Here is a 26,449-nt window from a genome sequence, read left to right on the forward strand (position 1 = left end):
ACTCTTGATGGAAAGACAAGAGTCAGCCAGAGATCATGGATGGGGGTGGGTCTACCAAGCCTCAGCCAATCACAGGCTGCTCTCTAATTGGCTTCCACTTTGGATAGTTTTTCCGAAGCAGGGAGGTGCGGGGGGCATTTGCCAGTCTCCTCCTGTTCTACAGGGATGTGCTGTTAGCAGGACAGTCAGGCCTGGACAGCCCAGGACTGATGACCAGGAGGCTGGAGCAGCACATCCGGCATCTCCGCTGGGGAGCTGGTGGCTTCAGGCCTGCAGAGGGGATGGTAGCCAGCTGCTGTAAGGCACAGGTAAGCCGGAGTGCGGCCCCCTTCCAGGAGCCACAAGGAACACCCTGCTGGTATTTACAGGGCTTGTCTCTGAACCACCCCAGGGATCGCTGCCCTCAGTGAATTGCAGCCACTTCTGGGGTGCGATGTAGCAACTGTTTTAACAGCCAGGCAGCAACACTGCCCTAGCCGGTTAGGACTCACCCAAATGGGGTTCTGGCCTGGATGCCAGATTAAACAAAGGATTAAACAAAGACTGTGACTGGCTTGCCAACTACAAAAGCAGTTTCTCCTCCCTTGGTGTTCACACCTCAGCTGCTAGAAGAGGGCTTCATCCTCCCTGATTGAACTAACCTCGTTATCCCTAGCCGGATTCTTGCTTGCATATTTATACCTGCCTCTGGGAATTTCCACTACATGCATCTGACGAAGTGGGTATTCACCCACGAAAGCTCGTGCTCCAAGCTCGTCTGCTAGTCTATAAGGTGCCACAGGACTCTTTGCTGCTTCTAAAGTCTGGTGGTTTATTCTTAATCCCATTGCCCAAGCCCTCCCCGTGGTGTGTGCCTGCTTCCCTACCCCAGCCCCAGTTTGTGCCCCCTCTCCTCCCTATGTGGTGCCCTGGGAGCACACAATTAGCTCTCTCTGCCCTGAGGCGCTGGGTGCCCCGCCTGCCCCGGTGCCAGCTGATGTCTCGTGTGGTGATGCTGGATGCCCGCACCCCAGGGACATTTCAGACCCAGAGCCCCAGCACATCAGGGGGAAGGAGACCAAAGCCCTGAGGTAAGTGGGGAAGTGGGATACCGGGAGGAAGCACGAGCAGGAGAGGGCGAAAGGGGAGGGCTCCTGCCTCATACTGAGAAAGAGGGACGATCAGCGAGTTATCTCAAGTGCCTGTACACAAATGCAAGAAGCCTGGGAAACAAGCAGGGAGAACTGGAAGTCCTGGCACAGTCAAGGAATTATGATGTGATTGGAATAACAGAGACTTGGTGGGATAACTCCCATGACTGGAGTACTGTCATGGATGGATATAAACTGTTCAGGAAGGACAGGCAGGGCAGAAAAGGTGGGGGAGTTGCACTGTATGTAAGAGAGCAATATGACTGCTCAGAGCTCTGGTATGAAACTGCAGAAAAACCTGAGAGTCTCTGGATTAAGTTTAGAAGTGTGAGCAACAAGGGTGATGTCGTGGTGGGAGTCTGCTATAGACCACCGGACCAGGGGGATGAGGTGGACGAGGCTTTCTTCCGGCAACTCGCAGAAGTTACTGGATCGCACGCCCTGGTTCTCATGGGAGACTTCAATCACCCTGACATCTGCTGGGAGAGCAATACAGCAGTACACAGACAATCCAGGAAGTTTTCAGAAAGTGTAGGGGACAATTTCCTGGTGCAAGTGCTGGAGGAACCAACTAGGAGCAGAGCTCTTCTTGACCTGCTGCTCACAAACCGGGAAGAATTAGTAGGGGAAGCTAAAGTGGATGGGAACCTGGGAGGCAGTGACTATGAGATGGTCGAGTTCAGGATCCTGACACAAGGAAGAAAGGAAAGCAGCAGAATACAGACCCTGGACTTCAGAAAAGCGGACTTTGACTCCCTCAGGGAACTGATGGGCAAGATCCCCTGGGAGAATAACATGAGGGGGAAAGGAGCCCAGGAGAGCTGGCTGTATTTTAAAGAATCCTTATTGAGGTTACAGGGACAAACCATCCCGATGTGTAGAAAGAACAGTAAATATGACTGGCGACCAGCTTGGCTTAACAGTGAAATCCTTGCTGATCTTAAACACAAAAAAGAAGCTTACAAGAAGTGGAAGATTGGACAAATGACCAGGGAAGAGTATAAAAATATTGCTCAGGCATGCAGGAGTGAAATCAGGAAGGCCAAATCACACTTGGAGTTGCAGCTAGCAAGAGATGTTAAGAGTAACAAGAAGGGTTTCTTCAGGTATGTTAGCAACAAGAAGAAAGCCAAGGAAAGTGTGGGCCCCTTACTGAATGAGGGAGGCAACCTAGTGACAGAGGATGTGGAAAAAGCTAATGTACTCAATGCTTTTTTTGCCTCTGTCTTCACGAACAAGGTCAGCTCCCAGACTGCTGCACTGGGCAGCACAGCATGGGGAGGAGGTGACCAGCTCTCTGTGGAGAAAGAAGTGGTTTGGGACTATTTAGAAAAGCTGGACAAGTCCATGGGGCCGGATGCATTGCATCCGAGAGTGCTAAAGGAGTTGACAGATGTGATTGCAGAGCCATTGGCCATTATCTTTGAAAACTCATGGCGATCGGGGGAGGTCCCGGACGACTGGAAAAAGGCTAATGTAGTGCCCATCTTTAAAAAAGAGAAGAAGGAGGATCCGGGGAACTACAGGCCAGTCAGCCTCACCTCAGTCCCTGGAAAAATCATGGAGCAGGTCCTCAAGGTATCAATTCTGAAGCACTTAGAGGAGAGGAGAGTGATCAGGAACAGTCAGCATGGATTCACCAAGAGCAAGTCATGCCTGACTAATCTAATTGCCTTCTATGACTAGATAACTGGCTCTGTGGATGAGGGGAAAGCAGTGGATGTGTTGTTCCTTGACTTTAGCAAAGCTTTTGACACGGTCTCCCACAGTATTTTTGCCAGCAAGTTAAAGAAGTATGGGCTGGATGAATGGACTATATGGTGGATATAAAGCTGGCTAGATTGTCGGGCTCAACGGACAGTGATCAATGGCTCCATGTCTAGTTGGCAGCCGGTATCAAGTGGAGTGCCCCAAGGGTCGGTCCTGGGGCCGGTTTTGTTCAATATCTTCATTAATGATCTGGAGGATGGTGTGGATTGCACCCTCAGCAAGTTTGCAGATGACACTAAACTGGGAGGAGAGGTAGATACGCTGGAGGGTAGGGATAGGATACAGAGGGCCCTAGACAAATTAGAGGATTGGGCCAAAAGAAATCTGATGAGGTTCAACAAGGACAAGTACAGAGTCCTGCACTTAGGACGGAAGAATCCCATGCACCGCTACAGACTAGGGACCGAATGGCTCGGCAGCAGTTCTGCAGAAAAGGACCTAGGGGTTACAGTGGACGAGAAGCTGGATATGAGTCAAAAGTGTGCCCTTGTTGCCAAGAAGGCCAATGGTATTTTGGGATGTATACGTAGGGGCATTGTCAGCAGATCGAGGGACGTGATCATTCCCCTCTATTCGACATTGGTGAGGCCTCATCTGGAGTACTGTGTTCAGTTTTGGGCCCCACACTACAAGAAGGATGTGGAAAAATTGGAAAGAGTCCAGTGGAGGGCAACAACAATGATTAGGGGACTGGAACACATGACTTATGAGGAGAGGCTGAGGGAACTGGGATTGTTTAGTCTGCGGAAGAGAAGAATGAGGCGGGATTTGATAGCTGCTTTCAACTACCTGAAAGGGGGTTCCAAAGAGGATGGATCTAGACTGTTCTCAGTGGTAGCTGATGACAGAACGAGGAGTAATGGTCTCAAGTTGCAGTGGGGGAGGTTTAGGTTGGATATTAGGAAAAATTTTTTCACTAGGAGGGTGGTGAAACACTGGAATGCGTTACCTAGGGAGGTGGTAGAATCTCCTTCCTTAGAAGTTTTTAAGGTCAGGCTTGACAAAGCCCTGGCTGGGATGATTTAATTGGGGAATGGTCCTGCTTTGAGCAGGGGGTTGGACTAGATGACCTCCTGAGGTCCCTTCCAACCCTGATATTCTATGATTCTATTATCAGGGACCTGCCTGAGCAGCTTTCTTGTTGGCCCTTGGGAGCCTGAGCCCCATGTCTGTGGCTAGCAAGCCAGGCTGAGAACCAATCACCTCCTTTCCCAGATGTGACCAGCGTATCCCCCGCAGGCGTGCCCTGTGCCCCGGGCAGCCCAACGGCTTTGGAGTGGGCAGCCAGCTCCATGACTCCTGCACAGTGTGTGTAGGAGGATGCAGGTGCCACAGGTAGCCAGGATGTGCTGCTGGGGATGACCATCGCCACTATGTGTGGGCACACATCCCTTCCCCAGGGCATCCTGCCCGACACCCACTGCCCACCTGTCCTGCTCTACCACCCACCCCGCCGTTCTGCTTAGAGCCATCCAGGCAGCCACCGCGTAGACACTCCCAGTGCAATTTGCTGGGAAGGGGGCCATGTTCGGCGCAAAGGGGGAGCGCTGCATGCAGCAGGAGGTGCGGGAGTTTAGTGCTCCCCAACTCTGCCGCCCGCCCTAGAGACTGATCTTCCTGTCACAGCCTGGACTCAGTCCCTCTCCTGCATGGTCAGCAGCCTACTGCAGTTGGCTCCCCCACACTCCCAAGCCGGCTAGGACTGTGCAGCGTTCAGGCCCCGTCTCTGGCTCTGCTCACGTCCAGACTCCCTGTCTGAACCCCTTCCCTGGGATGTGAGCCTCTGCAGTGCAGCTGCCCCAACCCCACGACCTGTGCAGAGACTTCCCCAGCCTTCCCACTGTGGGTGCCTGGCGCCTAGGTTCACCCTTCGGGGACACCTCGCAGGTGAGTCAGGAATGTGGGCTTTGCACAGGAACATCTCATGTACGCACACACTGTACTGTGAGACAGCACAGGAATGGCCAAGCTCTGCAAAACAGTGAGTGACTCACCGCAGTCCCTCCTGAGAGCCCTGGGCCCTCCTGCCCTCTCCTCTAGCTGGGTCCCCTCCCTCAGGCGCTGGAGAGCACCAGCCTGCAGTCTCTTCTGTTCAGTTCCTGCTTCCAGCCAGCTGGCTGTTGGGCAGAGCCATCAGACGTCCATGGCTCTCTGGTAGCAACCCCCGACTTCACCAGTGCAGAGCTACGTAGTGGGGGGGCCCCTTGATGGTCCTGTTTCAGCTGCTGCTTGTGTCACTTTGTGGCCCTGTCTGCCCCGCCGTGTGCACCGGCTGTCTCTTGTCCTATGCTCCGGTTGTAGCTCTGTGGGGCAGGGCAGTCTCTCTTGTCTGTACAGTGCCCGACACAGTGAGGCCCTGGGACTGCAGCCAGGCATAGAGTACAGAGCAATGAAAAGAGCCCTTGGCAGCCTGCAGGGCAAGGTTGTGTCTTACTGCACCGTTTCACTTCAGCTCCGCATGGACAGCGGCTGGTTTGAGTTTGGCTGAGTAGCTGCCAGCCATTGGTCTGGTTCCATCCTTCGCCGCCGGGTCAAACAGCCTTATAGCCGCTGGTATGTTCTGAGTCCCCTCCCTCCTCAGCTGGTTATATATCCAAAGCATCACTCTTGGGAGAGCCTGTGGATGTCCTCACCCACTATCCCACCTACCATCGGTACCTGTCTTCCCCCATTACTGGAGTGGCTGAGCACCTGGCAGTCCTTGACGTGTTCATCCTCACAACCCCTGTGCAGCAAGGCCAGGCTGTCAGCCCCCTGCACAGACGCCAAGTGACTGTCCCGGGGTCACACTCGGAATCTGTGGCACAGCCAGGAACTGAACCCAGGTCTCCCTAGTCTGAGGCTAGCACCTGAACCGCTGGACCATCCTCTGTCCCCCCACAAGCCTTCTTGGAGACCCGTCTTCCCAGGAGACCGCTCCCCATCCTGCAGGCACATCTGGCAGTCCTCCCTGGACGCGTTCTCTTGTATTCGGCTGGATTAAGGTGCACTCAGTTTGAATGGGCCCAGGTTACCAAGCAATCCCGCTGGCTCTGTCCTCCCTGTTCGTTACCACTCCACCAATCCTTGTTTATCCGCAGACGTGATCCGCAGGGATTTTATATTTACGTCCAGGTCACTGATCAACATGTGGAGCCCCATCAGGCCGAGTACTTAGCTTTGTGGAGCCTCCCTACAAACTCCCAGTTAGCCAGTTCTTAATGCACTTACCATGTAATCGATTAATATTGTGTAGAGCTCGTTATTTAATCAGAGTACCATGAAGGCAGTATGAAATGCCTTACTAAAGTCGAAGTACTTTTGGTTGATAAAGGTAACCATGGTGATGTGATTGTAATCTCATCAAAGAAAGAAACTGGGTTTGTTGGACATGACCAGGTTTTCATAAAACCATGTCGACTGACATTAGTTCTATTTCTATACTTTAATCCTTTATTGATTGAATCCCATATCAGTGTTTCCATTATTTTGCCTAGGATTGATGTCCAGCTAACTGGCCGTTAGTTATCCAGGTCATCCCGTTTGCCCCTTTTGAATATTGGCACCACAGTAGCACTCTTCTAATCTTCCGGAATTTCCCCAGTATTCCAAGATTTATTAAACATTAACATCAGCAGGCCAGAGGTCTCCTCAGCCACCGCTTTTAGGACTCTTGGGTGTAAGTTATCTTAGCCTGATAACTAACTTCTGGGTATAAATATTTTAAATTATTTGACATCCTCATATAATTACAAATGGACTGGAAAATACTTAAATCATCCTCACATGATATGAGTGTGTCATTCTGCTGCTTTCCAGATACAGAATAGAAATATGTATTGAACACTTCTGCCTTTGCGGTATCATTAACAAATTTACCATCTCCGTCTAGTGATAGGCCTATGCCATTATTTGGATTTTACTTTTTCTGATATAGTTAAAGAAACCTAGTTATCTTTAGCCTGCCAGACATGGATTTTTTTCCCCCATGAATTTTCTACACTGAATTTCTTTTAGTTTATATTGATTGCTATTTACTTCCCGTTTTTCCATTTGTTACATTTTGCTTTGTTTCTAATTGCTGCCTTCACTTCCCCTTTGAACTAGGACGGGTTTTTAACCAAAGTTGTCCTCTTTCTCTATTGTGGAATCGGGTCTTTTCGGCCATGTATGTCCCAGAGTCCCCCGGGCGATGCTCTGGAACTGCTCCCCATGAAGCCAGTCAGGACTCTGGGGAAGTCTCCTCTCTGGGAGCAGCCTGTCTGCAGGACACACAGCTCACCCGGCTTCCACTTTCCTGGGTCTGACCTCGGAGCATTCAGCATCCTCTGCCCCTCCGTGCGCTTCCCACAGCCAGTCCGCCCAGGTGGGGTCCTGGGGCAGCCAGAGGGTCCTGCCCCCCAACTCCACAGTCAGACGTGACTCTCAGCCAGCCAGTAAAACAGAAGGTTTATTAGACGACAGGAACATGGTCTAACACAGAGCTTGTAGGTGCAGAGAACAGAACCCCTCAGCTGAGTCCATTTTGCGGGGCAGTGAGCCAGACAACCACGTCTGCCCTTCACTCCATGTCCCAGCCAGCCCCAAATTGAAAACTCCCTCCAGCCCCTCCTCCTCTGGGCTTTGTTCCTCTCCCGGGCCAGGAGGTCACCTGATTCCTTTGTTCTCCAACCCTTTAGCTCTCACCTTGCAGGGGGGAAGGGCCCAGGCCATCAGTTGCCAGGAAACAGGGTGTCGGCCATTCTCTGTGTCCAGACCCCTGCACACACCTGCCCTCTAGGGCTGTGCAACGATCATACGCCCTTACCCCACCACCTAGATACTTAAGAACTGCCTAGGGGAAACTGAGGCCCCCTCACACTATTCAGAGGAACCATTAAGAACAGTCTCACTTTGTCACAATGTAATAAACTCTTTTTAAAGAGCTCTCTATGTTCATTCATATTTTTCAGTCTAAATTTTCCTCTCAATTAATTTCACTTACAATATCCCTCAGCTTGGGGAAAGCACCAAGTGTGTGTATATATATATATATTTGAGTTCATTCAATACGGTCAAATGGAGCACAGTCCCAACTAGTTATATATATTGAATGTAATGAAATTATGATCACTGGTCCCTAGGCAACCACCAACTTCCAGTCCAGTGATTGATCCATATGTATCCAAAGGTCCAAAATAGGGTTGCTCCGCATTGGCTGCAATACCGTTTGTGTTAGACAGTCATCCTCCATCATTTATAAAAACTCCAATGACGTTTTACTAGTGGCTGCATGAGACCTCTGACATGTCTCCCTGTTTGAAGTCCTCTGCCATAACAGAGCATTTATTTCCCCACGTTACAGACAGGTGTTTAAGGAGCATCCTGGTCTCTGGTTTGATTCAGTGGTCTGTAAAAGATGCCCACCAGTATCCCCAGCTGGGCTTTATTAGTTAGCACATTGATCCATATGCATTAGAGATGCCGTGGTCGGAGTTATCAGTGAATCTGAACAGCAAATGGTGTTTGAGGCTGAGTGCCCCCCACCCGTTACCCACTCTTGCCTTCCTGAGCAGGTCAGAACCAGTGATTTTGAATGTTCCAATCATGCAGACATCCCACCAGGTTTCAGAGATGCCAGCTGAGTCATGGGCACACACATCACTCATCCAAACCCCCCTGCATCCCAGAGCTGCCCCAGCCGCCTGGAAGGCGGATCCTGCTTGCCACAAACCCGTCCGTGGAGCTTCGGCAAAGACAAACCAGCAGCAGAGCCTGGTTTGCTGCTCTGGCCAGCTGGAAGAGCTCTCCGAAGTGTAGCTAGGAGCTCACTGCATCCCAGTGCTGCTACAGCTCCGGGGTCCAGGAAGCCAAGGGGGTGGCCCCCTAGGGTGGGGCACAATCTGGATCAGGGCAGGACATAAGGCCTGATGACTAGCAAACACAGCAAAGCTCCAGGTAGGAGCCAAAGGGTGCCCGTGGCCTCTGCCTGGCCCAACTGCATTGCAGGGGCTGGGTGATGTAACCTCTCCCTTCCCCTCCCCTAGACCACCCTGCCTGGGCCTTCCGGTGGGGTCCATGTGGCCAGCCCTGGGGGGGTCCAGCCCAGTCTGCGTGCCCTGCCCTTCCAGGTGAGGGCATCAGGCACAGGAGGGGCTCTGGGGAGCTGCAGCTTGTAGTGTGTCCTGAACGAGTCTGGGTTCGCTGTCCATGCCCCCTGTGGCCAGGGCTTGGGCTACGGGGGGGGGGGTAGTTCTCTGCTTCCTGGCCTGGACTTCTCCATGGGGAGGCTGGGGGCAGGGCCTTTCCCATCTCCTGGGCTCTGGCCACCCACTAGGAGGTGAGTCTGGAAATCCTGAGCCAATTAGCAGCCCTAATCCCTCCCAGAGCAGGGGCTGCCTCCCCCTGGAAGGCCTGGGGCAGTCAGTGGCATCTGGGGTGGGGAGGGGGCCGTGCTCTGCTAGAGAGGCACGGTGGGGAGCTGTCCAGGGCAGGGGGTTGGATCAGCTGCCGGATGGGCCCAGGGCAGCTCTGTGCCTCTGTCTGGCATCAGCTGGGGGCCAGGAGCCTGTGCAGGCCGGGTATCCCCTCAGGAGAGTCCTGGGCTTGGCGCTGCCCCCGGCCCGCCAGCAGGAACAGATGGCCAGGGCTGGCCGAGCCTCCCAATCCCCCGCTAATCCCACTGAGGAGCAGCTCAGCTCAGCTCCCCCTTCGCACTGGCCATTCGACAGAGGAAAGACACAGGAGGCAGCCGCCTCAGTGCAGCCCCTTGGGCCTCCTCTGGGTCAGGACAGCCCCTTCCCACTGGCGCTGGTGCCACCATGAGCCGTCCCTGAGCCTGCCTCCTTGCCACCGCCGGAGCAGCAGGGCCCCTTGGCGCAGCCAGGCCGGCGCAGCCAGCCATGTCCCTCCCCCAAATGCTGGGGTGCAGCCACCTCTGCAGCTGCCTCGTGAACTCGCTCTTCGGCCAGGTGAGCCTGGCCCCAGCACCCCTTTCCAGGCCCCTTGCTATGGCTGGCGTAGCCCCCTGGCCTCCCTCCGAGACGGTCTGGCTGTGGAGCCCCCTCCCCCGGGGTCGCCATCCTGCAGGGCAGGGGCCGGTGAGTCGGTGTCCGCACAGCGCTGCCCAATAATCCCCAGGCCCGGGGCGCAGCTCAGCGGCCTCTTGGCTCACGCCCTCTGCTGCCCCATCGCCCCAGCCAGCACCGCGGTGACCCCCAGCCCCCGCGCCCTACGCCTCGCCCGGGGCAGCCGGGATGCAGGCCCAGGGTGTGACTCCGCTGTCTTCCATCCCTCAGATCAGCTGCTGCTGCGGCCCGGCCCCCTGCGGCCCCTGCTGCTCCTGCTGCCCCAGCATTAAGGTGTCCACGGGGAGCCGCATCCTCTACACCCTCTTCCACGTCCTGGCCTCCACGGTGTGCTGCCTCGTGCTCTCCCGCACCATCTCCGAAGCCGTCAAGGAGAACGTGAGTGGAGCCTGGCTGCTGGCCCCCATGCTGGCCTCCGGCTCTGCGACGCGTAGGTCTGCTCTCCCCAGCTCCCCGGGGAATCGCCCTGGCTCTGCGCCCGGGCAGAGTGAGCCCCGAGGGGCAGGTGTGGCCGGCATTGTCCCAGGCTGTCTCGGGCAGGCGGCAGCGCCGGCTGATCTGCCCCTGTGATTCCCCCTCTGCAGGTGCCTTTCTACGCCCTGCTCTGTGAGCGCCTCCCCCGGGGCATGGACTGTGACATGCTGGTGGGCTACTCGGCAGTCTACAGGGTCTGCTTCGGCACCGCCTGCTTCTACCTGACGCAGGCCGTCTTCCTGATCAACGTGAAATCCAGCAGCAGCTTCCGCGCCCTGCTGCACAACGGGTAAGAGACCCCCCCGCCCACGGGCCTGGCTCTGCGCACTGAGCTGGAGCTGGCCCCAGCGGGAAGGGGCTGGGGCTTGGGCTGGGGCTTGGGCTCCCTGACTTCTGAGCTTCATTGCAGATTCTGGTTCCTGAAGCTGCTGATTCTGATCGGGCTTTGTGCAGCAGCCTTCTTCATCCCTGATGACCGCTTCCTGCAAGGTACCAGCCCATGGACACGAACCCAGCCCCACCCTGGAGCGGGGCCATAGGGACTGCCCCAGCAGCACAGCCAGGAGAGCAGCCGCCTTCAGTTACTACAGACCTGGGGCCGGGTGGGAGCCAGCGCCCACTAGCAGGGAAAGGCCCCAGGTCCCATTCCCTGCCCTCCTGAGCCAGCCGGTCCCTGTCCTGGGGCCGGGTGGGAGCCGGTGCCCGCTAGTGGGGAAAGGCCCCAGGTCCCATTCCCCACCCCCATGAGCCAGCCAGTCCCTGCCCTGGGACTAGATTGGAGTCGATACTCCCAGAGGAGAAAGCCCCTAGGGTCACTGCTGGTCCCTGCTCCCGGCCCTGGCTTGGGGCTAGAGCCCTCAAGGCGAGGGGTCAGCGCAGAGAACTGGGGCCTGGCACATAGCCCCACTTTCTCCAGGTCAGCAGCTTGAGCTCACTCCCCTTTGTTTAGGAATTAGAGATGGGAAAGGCCTAACAGCCAGCCCAGAGCCTGTGCCTGGCCAGACCCTGTTGGCTGCTCTGCACAGCTGGGCAGGTGTCCTGTGTGCCCCTCGGCTCCACCTTGCCCCACTGAGCTAGTCGTCTCACCCCCCCGCCCCCCATGAGGTTCACCACCTCACTCAGCTGCCCAGGCCCCTCCTCCTGGCGGGGAGGGGGTGTTATCTGCCCATGGGGAGGGGCTGGGTGAGGTGGAGCACAGTTGGTCTGGCTATGTGGCATGGCCAGGTCCTGGTGGCTCTGTACGACGGGCAGGGATGGACTCGGCCGTGGCCGTGGCCAGGCGTGTGTCTGACCTTGCTCCCTCTCTCACTGCTTCACCTACTGATAGCCTGGCACTACGTGGGCATCTGTGGCGGTTTTGCCTTCATCCTCGTCCAGCTGGTGCTGATCACAGCCTTTGCCCATACCTGGAACAAGAACTGGTGAGTCCGCTCCCCCGGCGCACGGTGGGGTGTCCTGGGGCTGGGCCATGGGGACTCTTCCGGGTACCTTTTTCTAGCTCCTCTGCAGCTGTGGTTTCTCCCATTGCCTCTGGGAGTCTGTGCCCCGCAGGGAGACTCTGTATGCCAGGCTTGCTGGGCCTGTGCCCTCCCCAAGCTGCTAAAGATTTGCAGTAGCCCCTCACTCAGCCTGTTCCCTTCCTCTGCAGGCTGCTGGGCGCGTCCCAGGACAAGCGCTGGTACCTGGCCGTGCTGCTGGCCACGCTCGGATTCTACACCATTGCCTCCGCGGCCGTCTCCTTCCTGTACAAGTACTACACCCACCCAGCTGGCTGCCTGCTCAACAAGGCCCTGCTCACCCTCAACGCCAGCCTGTGTGGGCTCCTGTCCTTCCTCTCCATCACACCCTGCGTGCGGCTCAGTGAGTGCCTCGGGTGGGGTTCCTCCCCGCTGAGACGCTGCCTGCCATGTGGGCTGCCGCTCAGATTTCTAACCCCTCTCTGGGTGGGTGGCTGTAAGCAGGGCCTGGACTGTCCCACCTGCCCCCAGGCTGCGCTGGGTGGGGTGCTTTTCACTGAACCCGAAGGGGGAGGTGGTAGCTCAGGACCCAGGATTGGGACTGAAACAGAACTGTCAGCTGTAGCTCTGGATCGTTCTGTGTGTGCGATGCCGTGTGTGTGTGTGACACCGTGTGTGTGTGCAAGCAACACCGTGTGTGTGCAAATCACACTCTGTGAGTGCAGCCATGTGCGCGCGCGCGTGTGTATGCAAACAATGACTTGTGCGCATGTGCAAGTGACAGTGTGCGCTGTCAAAACAGATCTTTTATGGCCCACAGCTGGGCAGATGTTTATCGGTACCGGTGAAGACCCGGCTACAGTATGGTTGATGCACAGTCATTTATTTGAGCGAGACTCACACAAGCCGTTAAGGTTACATGGTCTACGTCCTTTCCTGCAAGCGTTAGCTTCCCAAGCATAAACCCTCAGTACCTGTGTTAGCTCTATACAGTACCCTGACTGGCAAACAAAGCAGGCGTATCTACCACTTCTAGATGAAGACTTCTTCTCTTCTTTCCCCTCTCAGGTACTTGTCTGTCCCCCGAAGCAGAGTCTTGGTCACTCTGAGCCCTCTGGTTCTAGGCTCTCACAAACGTCCCTCGAGGCGGGGTCTCCGTTACCCCGACAACTTCTGTCTCCGTCTCAAACCTCTTCAGACGTTAATTGGGGAAATTAGTCTGACTCATTTACTTTGCTTAGCACTTCTACCGTTTGTTCTCCAAGAAGTCGCATGTCCCAGAAGTATGCCTCGTAGGCATTTATTACTGGTATATTCTCATTAATATTTTGGAAGGGTTTGCAAAGCAGACACACAGACCAATGCTCAGCCATCGTTTACCCTCTCATAAATCATTCACTTAAGCTGTAGCGTGATGTTATCCAAAAACTAGTGAGCTAGTGTTCTGCTGTTTTCCAAAATTTGGGGTTAAAACACACGCGCCTATCGAGCCGTTGTTAACCATTCCAGTGCAGTTTCAACACCTCCAGTAAATTTGCACTCCATTTATCTAATGCTAAGAGAATCCTGCTCCCAGAATCCTCTCACACATTCAGCCAAGCCATACCAAACTCATGCTTGTCACATTTATTCATATCAATCGCAGCAATTCATAATAATTTGGCACCGTCTCAACATGTGCAGGTGTGAAGCCACATTCATGTGTACCTGTGTGAGCATTTCCATGTGTGAGTGACACTGTATGTGTGCAAGTGATAGTGTGTGAAGCCACGTGTGTGTGCATGCAAACTCTGTGTGTGTGTGTGAATCCGTGTGTGTGTGCACAAGTGACTATGCATGAGCAACACCGTGTGTGTGTGTGTGTGTGCTAGTGATGTCGTGTATGTTTGTGAATGACACCAGGCGCATGTGTGCGAGTGACTGTGTGAAGTCATGCATGTGTGATCAACACTGTGTACATGTGCAAGCGACAGTGTGTGCGAGTGAAGCCACGTGCGTGTGTGAGCATAGCATGTGTGCATGCAAGAGATGCGGTGAGTCCTGCATGCCCAACCTCTCCCAGCGTGCCTGAGCCCTGCATGGGAGGCTGGGCAGTGGGTTCTGGGGCTGCTGGAGGACTGGTGTAAGGGGCAGAGCTGGGGATGGGGAGGGCTGCTCTGGCCAGTTTCGGGCTGTAGCTGACCTCTGACCTGAGGGAAAGCAGCTGACTCTCCCTTCTCCATGCAGAACAGCCCCGCTCAGGCCTCCTGCAAGCGTCTATCATCAGCTGCTATGTCATGTACCTCACCTTCTCGGCCCTGTCCAGCCGCCCGCCCGAGAGAGGTCAGTGCGGCCTAGGGCTGCCAACTTTCTACTCACACAAAACCGAACACCCTTGCCCTGCCCCTCACCTGAGGTCCCACCCCTGCTCACTCCACCCCCCCATCGCTCGCTCTCCCCACCCTCACTCACTTTCATGGGGCTGGGGCAGGGGGGTGAGTGCGGGAGGGGGTGAGGGCTCCGTCTGGGAGTGCGGGCTCTGGGGTGGGGCCAGAAATAAGGAGTTCAGAGTGTGTGTGGGAGCTCCAGGCTGGGGCAGGGGGTTGGGATGCACGAGGGGGTGAGGGCTCCAGCTGGGAGTGCGGGCTCTGGGGTGGGGCCAGGGATGAGGGGTTTAGGGTGCAGGAGGGGGCTCGGGGCAGGGGTTGGAGTATGAGGGCTCTGGCTGGGGGTGCAGACTCTGGGGCGCAGGAGGGTGCTCCGGGCTGGGACTGTGGGGTTCGAAGGGTGGGAAGGGGATCAGAGTTGGGGTGTGTGGGGGTGGAGCGAGGACTCCAGCTGGGGGTGAGAGCTCTGGGGTGTGGAAACTTTTTTTTTTTCTGTCACGGGCCATTGACCCACAGAAAAAAATCAAATGTGGGCCACTCACCCGCCCGGAGGGATGCGGAGGCTCAGGGCTTCCCCCTGCAGCAGGACAAGCTGGCACTCGCAGCTCCTGCCCCACAGTGGGGCGCCGTGAGCTGGATGATATTAACCACGGGGCCGGGGCCGGATTCGGCCCACGGGCCCTAGGTTCCCCGCCCCTGCCCTACGCGTGGGAGCCAGAGGAGGGACATGCCAGCTGCTTCCTGGGAACTGCGTGGAGTGGAGGCTAGCAAGGAGTCTGCCAGCCCTGCTGCGCCACCAACCAGATAGTCAATGGCCTGGCCAGCCAGGACCCCTTTTCGACTGGATGTTCCAGTCGAGAACTGGACACCTGATCATCTTAGTGCAGCTCCATGCGCCTGCCTTGGCAAGGCAGCCGGGAGCCCAGCCAGGGATCCAGGCCTGCAGCCCCCTCACTACCTGTCTTGCTGTCTCCCCACCCTGCAGTGCTGTACGAGGGGCAGAACCTCACCATTTGCTTCCCTAGCGTCAGCAAGGACGGGCTGCAGACAGAAGACACCACGGTTGCCATCCTGGGAGCCACCATCATGTACGCCTGTGTTCTCTTGGCGTGGTGCGTATGCTTCTCTACTGCTTCGGTCAGCTGTAGGGGCCGCCTGAGGCAGGCTGTGCGGGGACGTTCCCACAGACCCTGGGGCTCCGTTTCCACTTCAGAGCTTCTGGAGTGTCACAGATTGTAAGGCCAGAGGGGCCCCCGTGACCATCCAATCTGCCCCACTCAGCACAGCCCAGAGGCCCTCCCCAGCCATCCCTGCGCCCCGCCCCTCACTGCCAGCTGGGCTACAGAGAGACACCCAGTCAGGACTGAAAGACTCCAAGTGAGGGAGAATTCACCACATTCCCAGGGACCTTGTTCCTCCCTGGCACCTCTTCTCTAGCCCGGCTTCAGCTTCCAGCCGCTGGATCTTGTTTTGTCTTGGGCATTAAATTAAACAGCCCTCTGCTCTCAGAAACTTCTTCGGGTGAGGGTTCTTCTAGACCAGGAGCACGTCGCCTCCTAACCATCTCTTGGGCAAATGAAACCCGTTAGTGCCACTGGGGCTCTGTCTTTGTCAGACCTTCCAGACTAACCCTGGCAATGTGAGTTCGTCCTGGAGGGGAACTGGCCAAGCAACGGCCAGGGGCTCCATGGAGTGTGGGTGACGTAGTCGTGGTCCTGGCACCATGTCCAGGGAGTGCTGCCGTCTCTCAGGTTAGGAGATAGAACGGGGCCCCCCTGCCCACCCAATTAAACTGCCGTGCAGACAGCTAGGGAATAGCTGTAAGCCCTGGTCTCCTGGCCTGACTCCATTCTGCCGTGTGTTTGTTTGGAGCCAGTGGGATACGTGCAATGATGCTGCATGCTGGTAAGCGTAGGGTGGCCAACAGCCCCTTAGTACAAGGGACATCCCTTATTTCTTCCTTTCTGGACAACAAGTTGGGGAGTTGCTGAGTGCTGCAAAGAGCGGCAAGAAATACCCCAGCAAATGGAGGGGAGTCCTGATTAGTATTAATGTTGACGATAACAACGGTAATAATAGTATTAGGAGATGGCAGGGAGTGGGGTGCAAGAAAAACAGTCCCTTATTTTTGAAATATGGTGTTGGCAGCCCTAGTTAAGCTGGTCCTGTGTTCCACCCCAGAGGCAGGTGCATTGCAGTGGAGGACGAAGGGATCCCTGTTACAGGCTTATGGAAAACAGATCTTGTCACACTGATTTGAAATCTTTTTTGCTGAGATTGCAAGTTTTGGTTCATAAAGATCATAGAATAGAATCTCAGGGTTGGAAGAGCGCTCAGGAGGTCATCTAGTCCAACCCCCTGCTCAAAGCAGGACAAACACCAACTAAATCATCCCAGCCAAGGTTTTGTCAAGCCCGACTTTAAAAACCTCTAAGGATGGAGATTCCACCACCTCCCTAGGTAACGCATTCCAGTGCTTCACCACCCTCCCAGTGAAAACGTTTTTCCTAATATCCAACCTAAACCTCCCGCACTGCAAGTTGAGACCATTACTCCTCGTTCTGTCATCAGCTACCACTGAGAACAGTCTAGAGCCATCCTCTTTGGAACCCCCTTTCAGGTAGTTGAAAGCAGCTATCAAATCCCCCCTCATTCTTCTCTTCTGCAGACTAAACGATCCCCGATCCCTCAGCTTCTCCTCATAAGTCATGTGTTCCAGTTCCCTGATCATTTTTGTTTCCCTTCGCTGGACTCTTTCCAGTTTTTCCACATCCTTCTTGTAGTGTGGGGCCCAAAACTGAACACAATACTCCAGATGAGGCCTCACCAGTGTCGAATAGAGGGGAACGATCACGTCCCTTGATCTGCTGGCAACGCTCCTACTTATACAGCCCAAAATGCCGTTAGCCTTCTTGGCAACAAGGGCACACTGTTGACTCATATCCAGCTTCTCGTCCACTGTAACCCCTAGGTCCTTTTCTGCAGAACTGCTGCCGAGCCATTCGGTCCCTAGTCTGTAGCAGTGCATTGTAGTACATTAATAGAGTTTTGTAAGACTTTTTGATTAAAAATTAAAACAATACAAAATTAGCATGGCACAGGATAAAGGGATTAAAAACTGGCTAACTGATAAGTCTGAAAAAGTCAGTGTATGTGGGGAACCATCACTGAGTGGGAGTGTTTCTAGCGGCGTGCTGCAGGGACTGGGGCGTGGCCCTATGCTGCTTAACCTTTTTATTAATGATCTGGAAGAAAACTTCTCCTTGATACCATTTGCAGAAGCCACAAAGGCTGTGGGCGTGGGAAATAATGGCAAGGACAGGGCACTGTTCAGAGCCATCTGGATTGCTTGATAAGCTGAGTGCAAGCAAATAATATGCATTGTGCTGCAGCTAAAGGTAAATGCAGACATCTCGGAACACCGAATGCAGGCCACGGGTGCAGGATGGGGACTCTATCCTGGGAAGCAGGCATCTCGGACATCCTGGGAAGCATCCTGGGATCCTGGATGGATGGGGACTCTATCCTGGGAAGCAGGCATCTCAGACATCCTGGGAAGCATCCCAGGATCCTGGGACATCCTGGGAAGCAGACATCTCGGAACACCGAATGCAGGCCACGGGTGCAGGATGGGGACTCTATCCTGGGAAGCAGGGACTGAAAAAGATTTGGGCGGAGGTGACGTGTGGGGGGACATGCAGGGTCACTTGCTCCCCCAGATTTCTGCCTTCCATTTCGCAATAGCTTTGGCTCGGGCCAGGCCTGTGCAGCAGGGCCTGGGGAGGGAGAGCCGCTTCTACCTCGACTCAAGGCTGGCCCAAGCCTGGCAGCAGCACAGTGCCCCCTGGTGGTAAGTGGATGCTACACCCCTGGCCGTAGGGGGACGTGGCGCATCCCTGAGGGCTGAGTAGACTGTACAGGAGAATGAATTGCCACTGAGTTACAGATTCTGCCTCTCTATTCCTGCTGCAGTAACGAGGCCTCCTACCTTGCTGAGATGTTTGGGCCCCTGTGGATGATCAAAGTCTACAGCTTTGAGTTCAAAGTGAGTAGGAATTCTACCTGTGCCTGTCTGGGGTCCTGGTCCCCATGCCCCATCTCATCCCTCTCTCATCCTCACACCCATTTCAGCTGTGCGCCCTGCCTTGTCCCTCATCTCCTGTCTGTCTGCGGGATGGGCTATCCACCCCAAGACATTCCTGTCTGAAACCCTAGGCACCTTCCTGGCATCCTGCAGCTGCTTGTGCCATGGTGGTTACATGGCTATTTTTAGCATGCTCGCACGCTAGGCCTACCCAAGCTGGAAAGTACCCACCAGCTCCCGTGCAGTCTGAGTACAGCTAGCCCACAGCAGGCGGTGTCTAGGCCTGGCCAAGGGGCTTCCGTTTTCTTTGCATGACCTGCTATTAGAAATGAAATGTTCTTTTGGAGGTGAACCCCCCTGGCTTTGCCTCTGAAGCCATTCTGTCCCAGACAGCCCAGCCTAGTCCAGATGAAATTCCACCCTGGTCTGGTTCTGATTCCGATTCCAGCCCTGTAGCAATGTGGCTCCAGCCCAGTCCCTGTGCTCTGATAACTGTTCCCCTTCCAGATGCCACAAACCTTCTGTTTTTCTTTACAGAAACCCTCCTGTTGCTTCTGTTGTTCTGACAAGACAGGGGAAGAGCTGGAAGGTGAGTGCCTGGGCTAGGGGAGGTGGGACAGGCCTGGGGAAGGTGAGTGTGAGCCCTTAAGGAGCATGGCCTGGAGCAGGGGGCATGGGCCCTAAGGAAGCATGGCTTTGGGAGGTGGGCCCTCGGGATGCAGGCCCTAGGGTGTAATCTAGGAGTGTCCTGTCCTCCAAAGGGGGAAGTCTCGGATATGGAAATGTCCACAAAGAGCATATGAGGGCCTTGACAAAAAAGCCCTGAAAGATTTGTGCTGCAGGAGACAGGTTCTGTTGCATGGCAAGTGTCCCTGTCACCAGACTGCATGCATCGCGCGCACGTAGGCATCGTGGTGCTGGTCCCACTCACAGTATGTGTAACAGCAGCCGCGCTTTCCTGTTGATGAGAACAGAGGGAAAACTTATTCTCTTGGGGGGGGGGAAAGACCTGTGGCCCCCACAGAACCTGAACCAGCCCCTTAGTAAATAGTGAGATGGGGCTGAGCAGAAAAGGAACCTCCATCCCTGACAGAATCCCTGGGTCTGGAGTTAGGGGTGTGGGTATCCGAGGCTCCTGCACCCCCACCTCATCAGCCTGGTAGTGCCCTGGTAGCCGGGCGCTCTCATTGGATGCAGAGCGGGTATGTGAGCGGGAAGGGTCACTGGGGGTGGGGCTGTGGGTGACCGGGCGCTCTCATTGGACGCAGAGCGGGTCTGTGAGCGGGAAGGGTCACTGGGGCGGGGGTGTGGGTAACCGGGCGCTCTCATTGGACGCAGAGCGGGTATGTGAGCGGGAAGGGTCACTGGGGGCGGGGGTGTGGGTAACCGGGCGCTCTCATTGGACGCAGAGCGGGTATGTGAGCGGGAAGGGTCACTGGGGGCGGGGCTGTGGGTAACCGGGCGCTCTCATTGGACGCAGAGCGTGTATGTGAGCGGGAAGGGTCACTGGGGGCGGGGCTGTAGGTAACCGGGCGCTCTCATTGGACGCAGAGCGGGTATGTGAGCGGGAAGGGACACTGGGGCGGGGCTGTGGGTAACCGGGCGCTCTCATTGGACGCAGAGCGGGTATGTGAGCGGGAAGGGACACTGGGGCGGGGCTGTGGGTAACCGGGCGCTCTCATTGGACGCAGAGCGGGTGTGTGAGCGGGAAGGGTCACTGGGGGCGGGGCTGTGGGTAACCGGGCGCTCTCATTGGACGCAGAGCGGGTCTGTGAGCGGGAAGGGTCACTGGGGGCGGGGCTGTGGGTAACCGGGCGCTCTCATTGGACGCAGAGCGGGTATGTGAGCGGGAAGGGTCACTGGGGGCGGGGCTGTGGGTAACCGGGCGCTCTCATTGGACGCAGAGCGGGTATGTGAGCGGGAAGGGTCACTGGGGGCGGGGCTGTGGGTAACCGGGCGCTCTCATTGGACGCAGAGCGTGTATGTGAGCGGGAAGGGTCACTGGGGGCGGGGCTGTAGGTAACCGGGCGCTCTCATTGGACGCAGAGCGGGTATGTGAGCGGGAAGGGACACTGGGGCGGGGCTGTGGGTAACCGGGCGCTCTCATTGGACGCAGAGCGGGTATGTGAGCGGGAAGGGACACTGGGGCGGGGCTGTGGGTAACCGGGCGCTCTCATTGGACGCAGAGCGGGTGTGTGAGCGGGAAGGGTCACTGGGGGCGGGGCTGTGGGTAACCGGGCGCTCTCATTGGACGCAGAGCGGGTCTGTGAGCGGGAAGGGTCACTGGGGGCGGGGCTGTGGGTAACCGGGCGCTCTCATTGGACGCAGAGCGGGTATGTGAGCGGGAAGGGTCACTGGGGCGGGGGCTGTGGGTAACCGGGCGCTCTCATTGGACGCAGAGCGGGTATGTGAGCGGGGAAGGGTCACTGGGGGCGGGGCTGTGGGTAACCGGGCGCTCTCATTGGACGCAGAGCGGTATGTGAGCGGGAAGGGTCACTGGGGTGGGGGCTGTAGGTAACCGGGCGCTCTCCTTGGACGCAGAGCGGGTATGTGAGCGGGAAGGGTCACTGGGGGCGGGGCTGTGGGTAACCGGGCGCTCTCATTGGACGCAGAGCGGGTGTGTGAGCGGGAAGGGTCACTGGGGGCGGGGCTGTAGGTAACCGGGCGCTCTCATTGGACGCAGAGCAGGTGTGTGAGCGGGAAGGGTCACTGGGGGCGGGGCTGTAGGTAACCGGCGCTCTCATTGGACGCAGAGCGGGTATGTGAGCGGGGAAGGGTCACTGGGGGCGGGGCTGTAGGTAACCGGGCGCTCTCATTGGACGCAGAGCGGGTATGTGAGCGGGAAGGGTCACTGGGGGCGGGGCTGTGGGTAACCGGGCGCTCTCATTGGACGCAGAGCGGGTATGTGAGCGGGAAGGGTCACTGGGGGCGGGGCTGTGCGTAACCGGGTGCTCTCATTGGACGCAGAGCGGGTATGTGAGCGGGAAGGGTCACTGGGGGCGGGGCTGTGGGTAACCGGGCGCTCTCATTGGACGCAGAGCGGGTATGTGAGCGGGAAGAGTCACTGGGGGCGGGGCTGTAGGTAACCGGGCGCTCTCATTGGACGCAGAGCGGGTATGTGAGCGGGAAGAGTCACTGGGGGCGGGGCTGTAGGTAACCGGGCGCTCTCATTGGATGCAGAGCGGGTATGTGAGCGGGAAGGGTCACTGGGGGTGGGGCTGTGGGTAACCGGGCGCTCTCATTGGACGCAGAGCGGGTATGTGAGCGGGAAGGGTCACTTGGGGGCGGGGGTGTGGGTAACCGGGCGCTCTCATTGGACGCAGAGCGGGTATGTGAGCGGGAAGGGTCACTGGGGGCGGGGCTGTGGGTAACCGGGCGCTCTCATTGGACGCAGAGCGGGTTATGTGAGCGGGAAGAGGGTCACTGGGGGCGGGGCTGTGGTAACCGGGCGCTCTCATTGGACGCAGAGCGGGTATGTGAGCGGGAAGAGTCCAGTGGGGGCGGGGGTGTGGGTAACCGGGGCGCTCTCATTGGACGCAGAGCGGGTATGTGAGCGGGAAGGGTCACTGGGGGCGGGGCTGTGGGTAACCGGGCGCTCTCATTGGACGCAGAGCGGGGTATGTGAGCGGGAAGGGTCACTGGGGGCGGGGCTGTGGGTAACCGGGCGCTCTCATTGGACGCCAGAGCGGGTATGTGCGCGGGAAGGGTCACTGGGGGCGGGGCTGTGGGTAACCGGGCGCTCTCATTGGACGCAGAGCGGGTATGTGTGTGGGAAGGGTCACTGGGGGCGGGGCTGTGGGTAACCGGGCGCTCTCATTGGACGCAGAGCGGGTATGTGTGTGGGAAGGGTCACTGGGGTGGGCTGTGGGTAACCGGGTGCTCTCATTGGACGCAGAGCGGGTATGTGAGCGGGAAGGGTCACTGGGGGCGGGGCTGTTGGTAACCGGGCGCTCTCATTGGACGCAGAGCGGGTATGTGAGCGGGAAGAGTCAGTGGGGGCGGGGGTGTGGGTAAACGGAGCGCTCTCATTGGACGCAGAGCGGGTATGTGAGCGGGAAGGGTCACTGGGGGCGGGGCTGTGGGTAACCGGGCGCTCTCATTGGACGCAGAGCGGGTATGTGTGTGGGAAGGGTCACTGGGGGCGGGGCTGTGGGTAACCGGGTGCTCTCATTGGACGCAGAGCGGGTATGTGAGCGGGAAGGGTCACTGGGGGCGGGGCTGTGGGTAACCGGGCGCTCTCATTGGACGCAGAGCGGGTATGTGTGTGGGAAGGGTCACTGGGGGCGGGGCTGTGGGTAACCGGGTGCTCTCATTGGATGCAGAGCGGGTATGTGAGTGGGAAGGGTCACTGGGGGCGGGGGTGTGGGTAACCGGGCGCTCTCATTGGACGCAGAGCGGGTATGTGAGCGGGAAGGGTCACTGGGGGCGGGGCTGTGGGTAACCGGGCGCTCTCATTGGACGCAGAGCGGGTATGTGAGCGGGAAGGGTCACTGGGGGCGGGGCTGTGGGTAACCGGGTGCTCTCATTGGATGCAGAGCGGGTATGTGAGCGGGAAGGGTCACTGGGGGCGGGGCTGTGGGTAACCGTGTGCTCTCATTGGACGCAGAGCGGGTATGTGAGCGGGAGGAGGGGCCTGCAGGGCGGCAGAGGATCATCTACAATGAGCATCAGCACGTCGTTTACAGCTACTCGACCTTCCACTTCGTCTTCTTCCTCGCCTCGCTCTACGTCATGATGACCCTCACCAACTGGTTCAGGTAAGGCCCTTGCCCTGCTGCGTGGCCCCAGCCAGCCTGGCATGTCCAGCAGCCAGGCCCCTGGGTTTCCAGGGCATCTACCCCCAGGGGCTGGACCTGCCTCTCCTTTCCCCATTCTCGGCATGTTATGGCTCCGGGCTGTGATCTCAGCAGTGCTGCTAGCAGACCGGGTCTGGCTTGCCCTTCATGTGCCCTCCCAAGTCTGCTGGCCCCAGCGCGGTGCCAGGGCATGCTGTGTTGTAGGAAGAGGGCTGGGGACTCGTTAGCCTTTCTCCTGAGTTCATGCTGACTCCAGCGTCATGCGGTGAGGGACTGCTGAATTGCACAAAGATCCAGCTTTTGAAGGCTTGTAACAGGTCCTATGACTGATGATCCCCAGTCACTGCCAAGCATCGGGGTGTCAGTCCTTCTGCCCTCATCAAAGCGAGGGACGGTGACTCCATGGTGCGTCAGATGTGGCTCCTTCACCTCCTGCCCTGCCTGGAAACCTCAGTGAATGTATGCCCATGACAATGGATGCCGCTCAGTTAGTGGTGGGACTTTCCACTGCCCCCTGGGCTGGCCAAAGACGCTCCCTCTGAGATACCTCTTTATACACAGATAGAAACAAGTTACGTACTGCCCCTCCGACGTGGCTAGTTACTGCCCCCTGACGTACCTAGATACCACCCTCTGAGGTAGCGAACCATCACCCCCTGCCTTGTACCTGTTGGTTTGATCAAAACCTCTCTATCCATCATGCTGTCGTCCTGACCGTCTCTCTAGGATGGGTCAGCATGTTCCCGTTCTCTATTGAGCATGTGCTGGGCTCGGGGTGTTCTGGTACCACCCTTCTGGAGTGTGTTTGCGTGTATATTCTTGTAGTTTGCACTACTTAGGAATGTGTGTTTCTGCTATATCAGCCCCGTTCTTGCCAGGTTCTGTGAGCAGGGCCTGCCTAGCTCGCAGCCTGACTTGGCTTTATATCAGCAAAGCTTTGACCACTACTTTAGTTCAGGCCTCACATCAGGCCTCTGATACAAGGGCTTATGTCTCAGGCTCTCTTCCTACTACACTCCAGTTGTGGATTAACGCACAGGCCCACGGGCACCATGCCTGGGAGCTCTGGCCAATTTGGGCCCCCCCTCCAGGAGTGCTGAAATCTGGGTAGAAGGGACGAGGGGGCATTGGCACTCTGGCTCTGGCCTCTGCTCCTCCTCCCCCCCCGGCTCCGATTCTGCCCCCGTCAGGCCAGAAACTGTATCTGGGCAGTGGTAAGAGCCGCCCAGGTGCCCCGGACCCTGGGCCTCCCCTGGGGCATACCGTTGCCAGTGGGACCCAGGGGTGGGGGCTCTGGTCTGGCCGCCTGCCCCCTCCCCAGGGCCTGTAGACATGCTCTGCGGGGAGTGGAGGCCCTGGCCTGGGAGGTGGCAGGGAGCAGAGGTGGATTAAGGTCTCCTGGGGCCCTGGACCAGAGCAAGTGGAGGGGCCCCTTCTGCCTGCAGCCCTGCCCCCATTCTGCCCCTTCCGCCTGCAGCCCTGCCCCCATTCTGCCCCTTCTGCCATGACCCCTCCCCTCCCCCACCCATAGCCCCACCCCATTCCATCCCTTCCCCTGCGGCCCTGCCCCTGTTTCACCCACAGTCCCACTCCATTCTGTAGTGCCCCCCCCCATGACCCCACAACTTGTTCACTCCTTTCTGCCCCTCCCACACTGCAGCCTCAAGACCAGAGAAGCTCTGTCCCCCGACCATGCCCCCAGCAGGGAGCGAGAGCTCCTCCGTCCCAGACCCTCCCCCCCCCCCCGGCTTCTGCGAGAGGTTCGGGCTTCTGCCACCCCATGGCAGATTTCTGCTGGGGTGCCCATTTTTGTGGGGCCCCTGGGCACAGGCCCCAGGGGCCCATTGGATAATCCGCCACTGTCGGGGAGTCCCAGGAAGGTCACAGGCAGCGAGGAGCCAGGCAGGGAGGGCTCCTCCAGTGCAGCTCCAGAGTGTGGGGGGCCAAATGTTCTCTGTGCCGGGGTTAATCCCCTTTGGGCTCCCCCCGCCTCAGTGTCTCTTCTCTCCCACCCACCAGCTACGAGAATGCGGAGCTGGAAACGACCTTCACGCACGGCAGCTGGTCGACGTTCTGGGTGAAGATGGCCTCGTGCTGGGCCTGCATCCTGCTGTACTTCTGGCTCCTCCTGGGCCCCCTGTGCTGCTCCGACTTCCGCCAGCGCCGGAGGGGCAGCCTGCGCCTGCTGCGACGCCGGCGCCCCCTCCAGCCGATCAGCGTCTCCACGTAGCCCCGGCTGCTGGGACCGGACAAGGTGCTGGCTGCTGAGCTGCAGCCGCCCGGGGCGAGCGCTGGGCCGGGCAGCTGGCTGCAGGGCTATGGGGATGGAGGGACCGGGGCAGGGCCCAAGCAGCCAGTTCAGGATCGGGGGGCAGGGCTGCCCGCCCTGCCTGCCAGACATGGCTCTGGACTGGCTCCATGTACCGAAGAGCCCCCAGGCGGGGCTGCGGACTCCGGCAAGTGCAGCACCCACCTGCCCTGCTCTGCCCACTGGCCTCGGCCTTGAGGATGACCCACACTGGCTCGTCCCAACCACTGCCATCGGGGAGTAGGAAACTGCTGAGAAATCCAAGCTGGAGCCCAGATCAGGTCCAGGGCCGCCCCTGGGCAGGAACTCCCCCAGCGCCAGCGGTCCGGGGACATCGCCTCAGCATGGAGTCTCACAACCATCATCACAGACACCTAGGCCGGACGCTGGCCTTCAGGGACCTCGCACAAGACTGGCTTGTCTCTAGCAGCTTCTGCTAGTCAGACCTGCCCCTCTCTGGTCCAGCCGGGGGCTCCTCGGGCAGGATGTCTTTCATGTGAGGCCCAGAGCACGGGGCAGTGGCTGGGCTGGGCAGTCGCCATGCCCCTCACACCTCACCTGCAGCTCCTGCTGTCTTGGCCTTGAGAGGGCGTCTGTAAGGCTCTGCCCCAGCCTGCCTGGAGGCCTGCAGGTGCTGTGGCCTGGCTGCCCCACTTTGGTGACTGACTGTCCTGCTTCCTGGAGGCACACCAGCCTGCCCTCCAGTCATGCAGTGCAAGGCGAGTGGGCCTGTAAATAGCTCCAAGGTGACTGTTTCTACATAAAGCCTTGAGCTGAGCCTGTGTGGAACTGTGTGTGGGCCTGCAGGCCCTGGCTCAGGGGCCAGCCCCCCAGTGCCTGAATGGGCCCAGGGAGCTGCACCAGCGCCCATCCCCACCCCACTGCCATTTGCCTGTGGGACACTGGAGCTCAGGCTGCAGCTGCTGAGGGTGACGGGGGAGGCAGGGTCAGCCCCTCTGCAGAGGGGCTCGGGTGTTGAGGAATGGGCTGGTTGGGCTGATCACAGGGCACTGGAGAG

The 26,449-nt window shown here is 57.7% G+C and overlaps 1 protein-coding gene across 1 annotated transcript; it reads left to right on the forward strand.

Annotated features, from left to right (window-relative positions):
• On the forward strand, positions 1–26,208 carry SERINC4 (serine incorporator 4). Its single transcript, XM_037911514.2, has 12 exons — positions 1–308; positions 10,157–10,324; positions 10,531–10,709; positions 10,830–10,909; positions 11,748–11,841; positions 12,069–12,280; positions 14,104–14,199; positions 15,229–15,355; positions 18,216–18,288; positions 18,865–18,916; positions 22,934–23,084; positions 25,143–26,208. Exons 1-12 carry the CDS (start codon positions 210–212, stop codon positions 25,351–25,353), a joined length of 1,542 nt encoding a protein of 513 aa, XP_037767442.1. The 5' UTR covers positions 1–209; the 3' UTR covers positions 25,354–26,208.
• Positions 26,209–26,449: the final 241 nt, after the last annotated feature.

The sequence above is a fragment of the Chelonia mydas genome, chromosome 10, assembly GCF_015237465.2.
Source record: "Chelonia mydas isolate rCheMyd1 chromosome 10, rCheMyd1.pri.v2, whole genome shotgun sequence".
Lineage (NCBI taxonomy): Eukaryota > Metazoa > Chordata > Testudines > Cheloniidae > Chelonia > Chelonia mydas.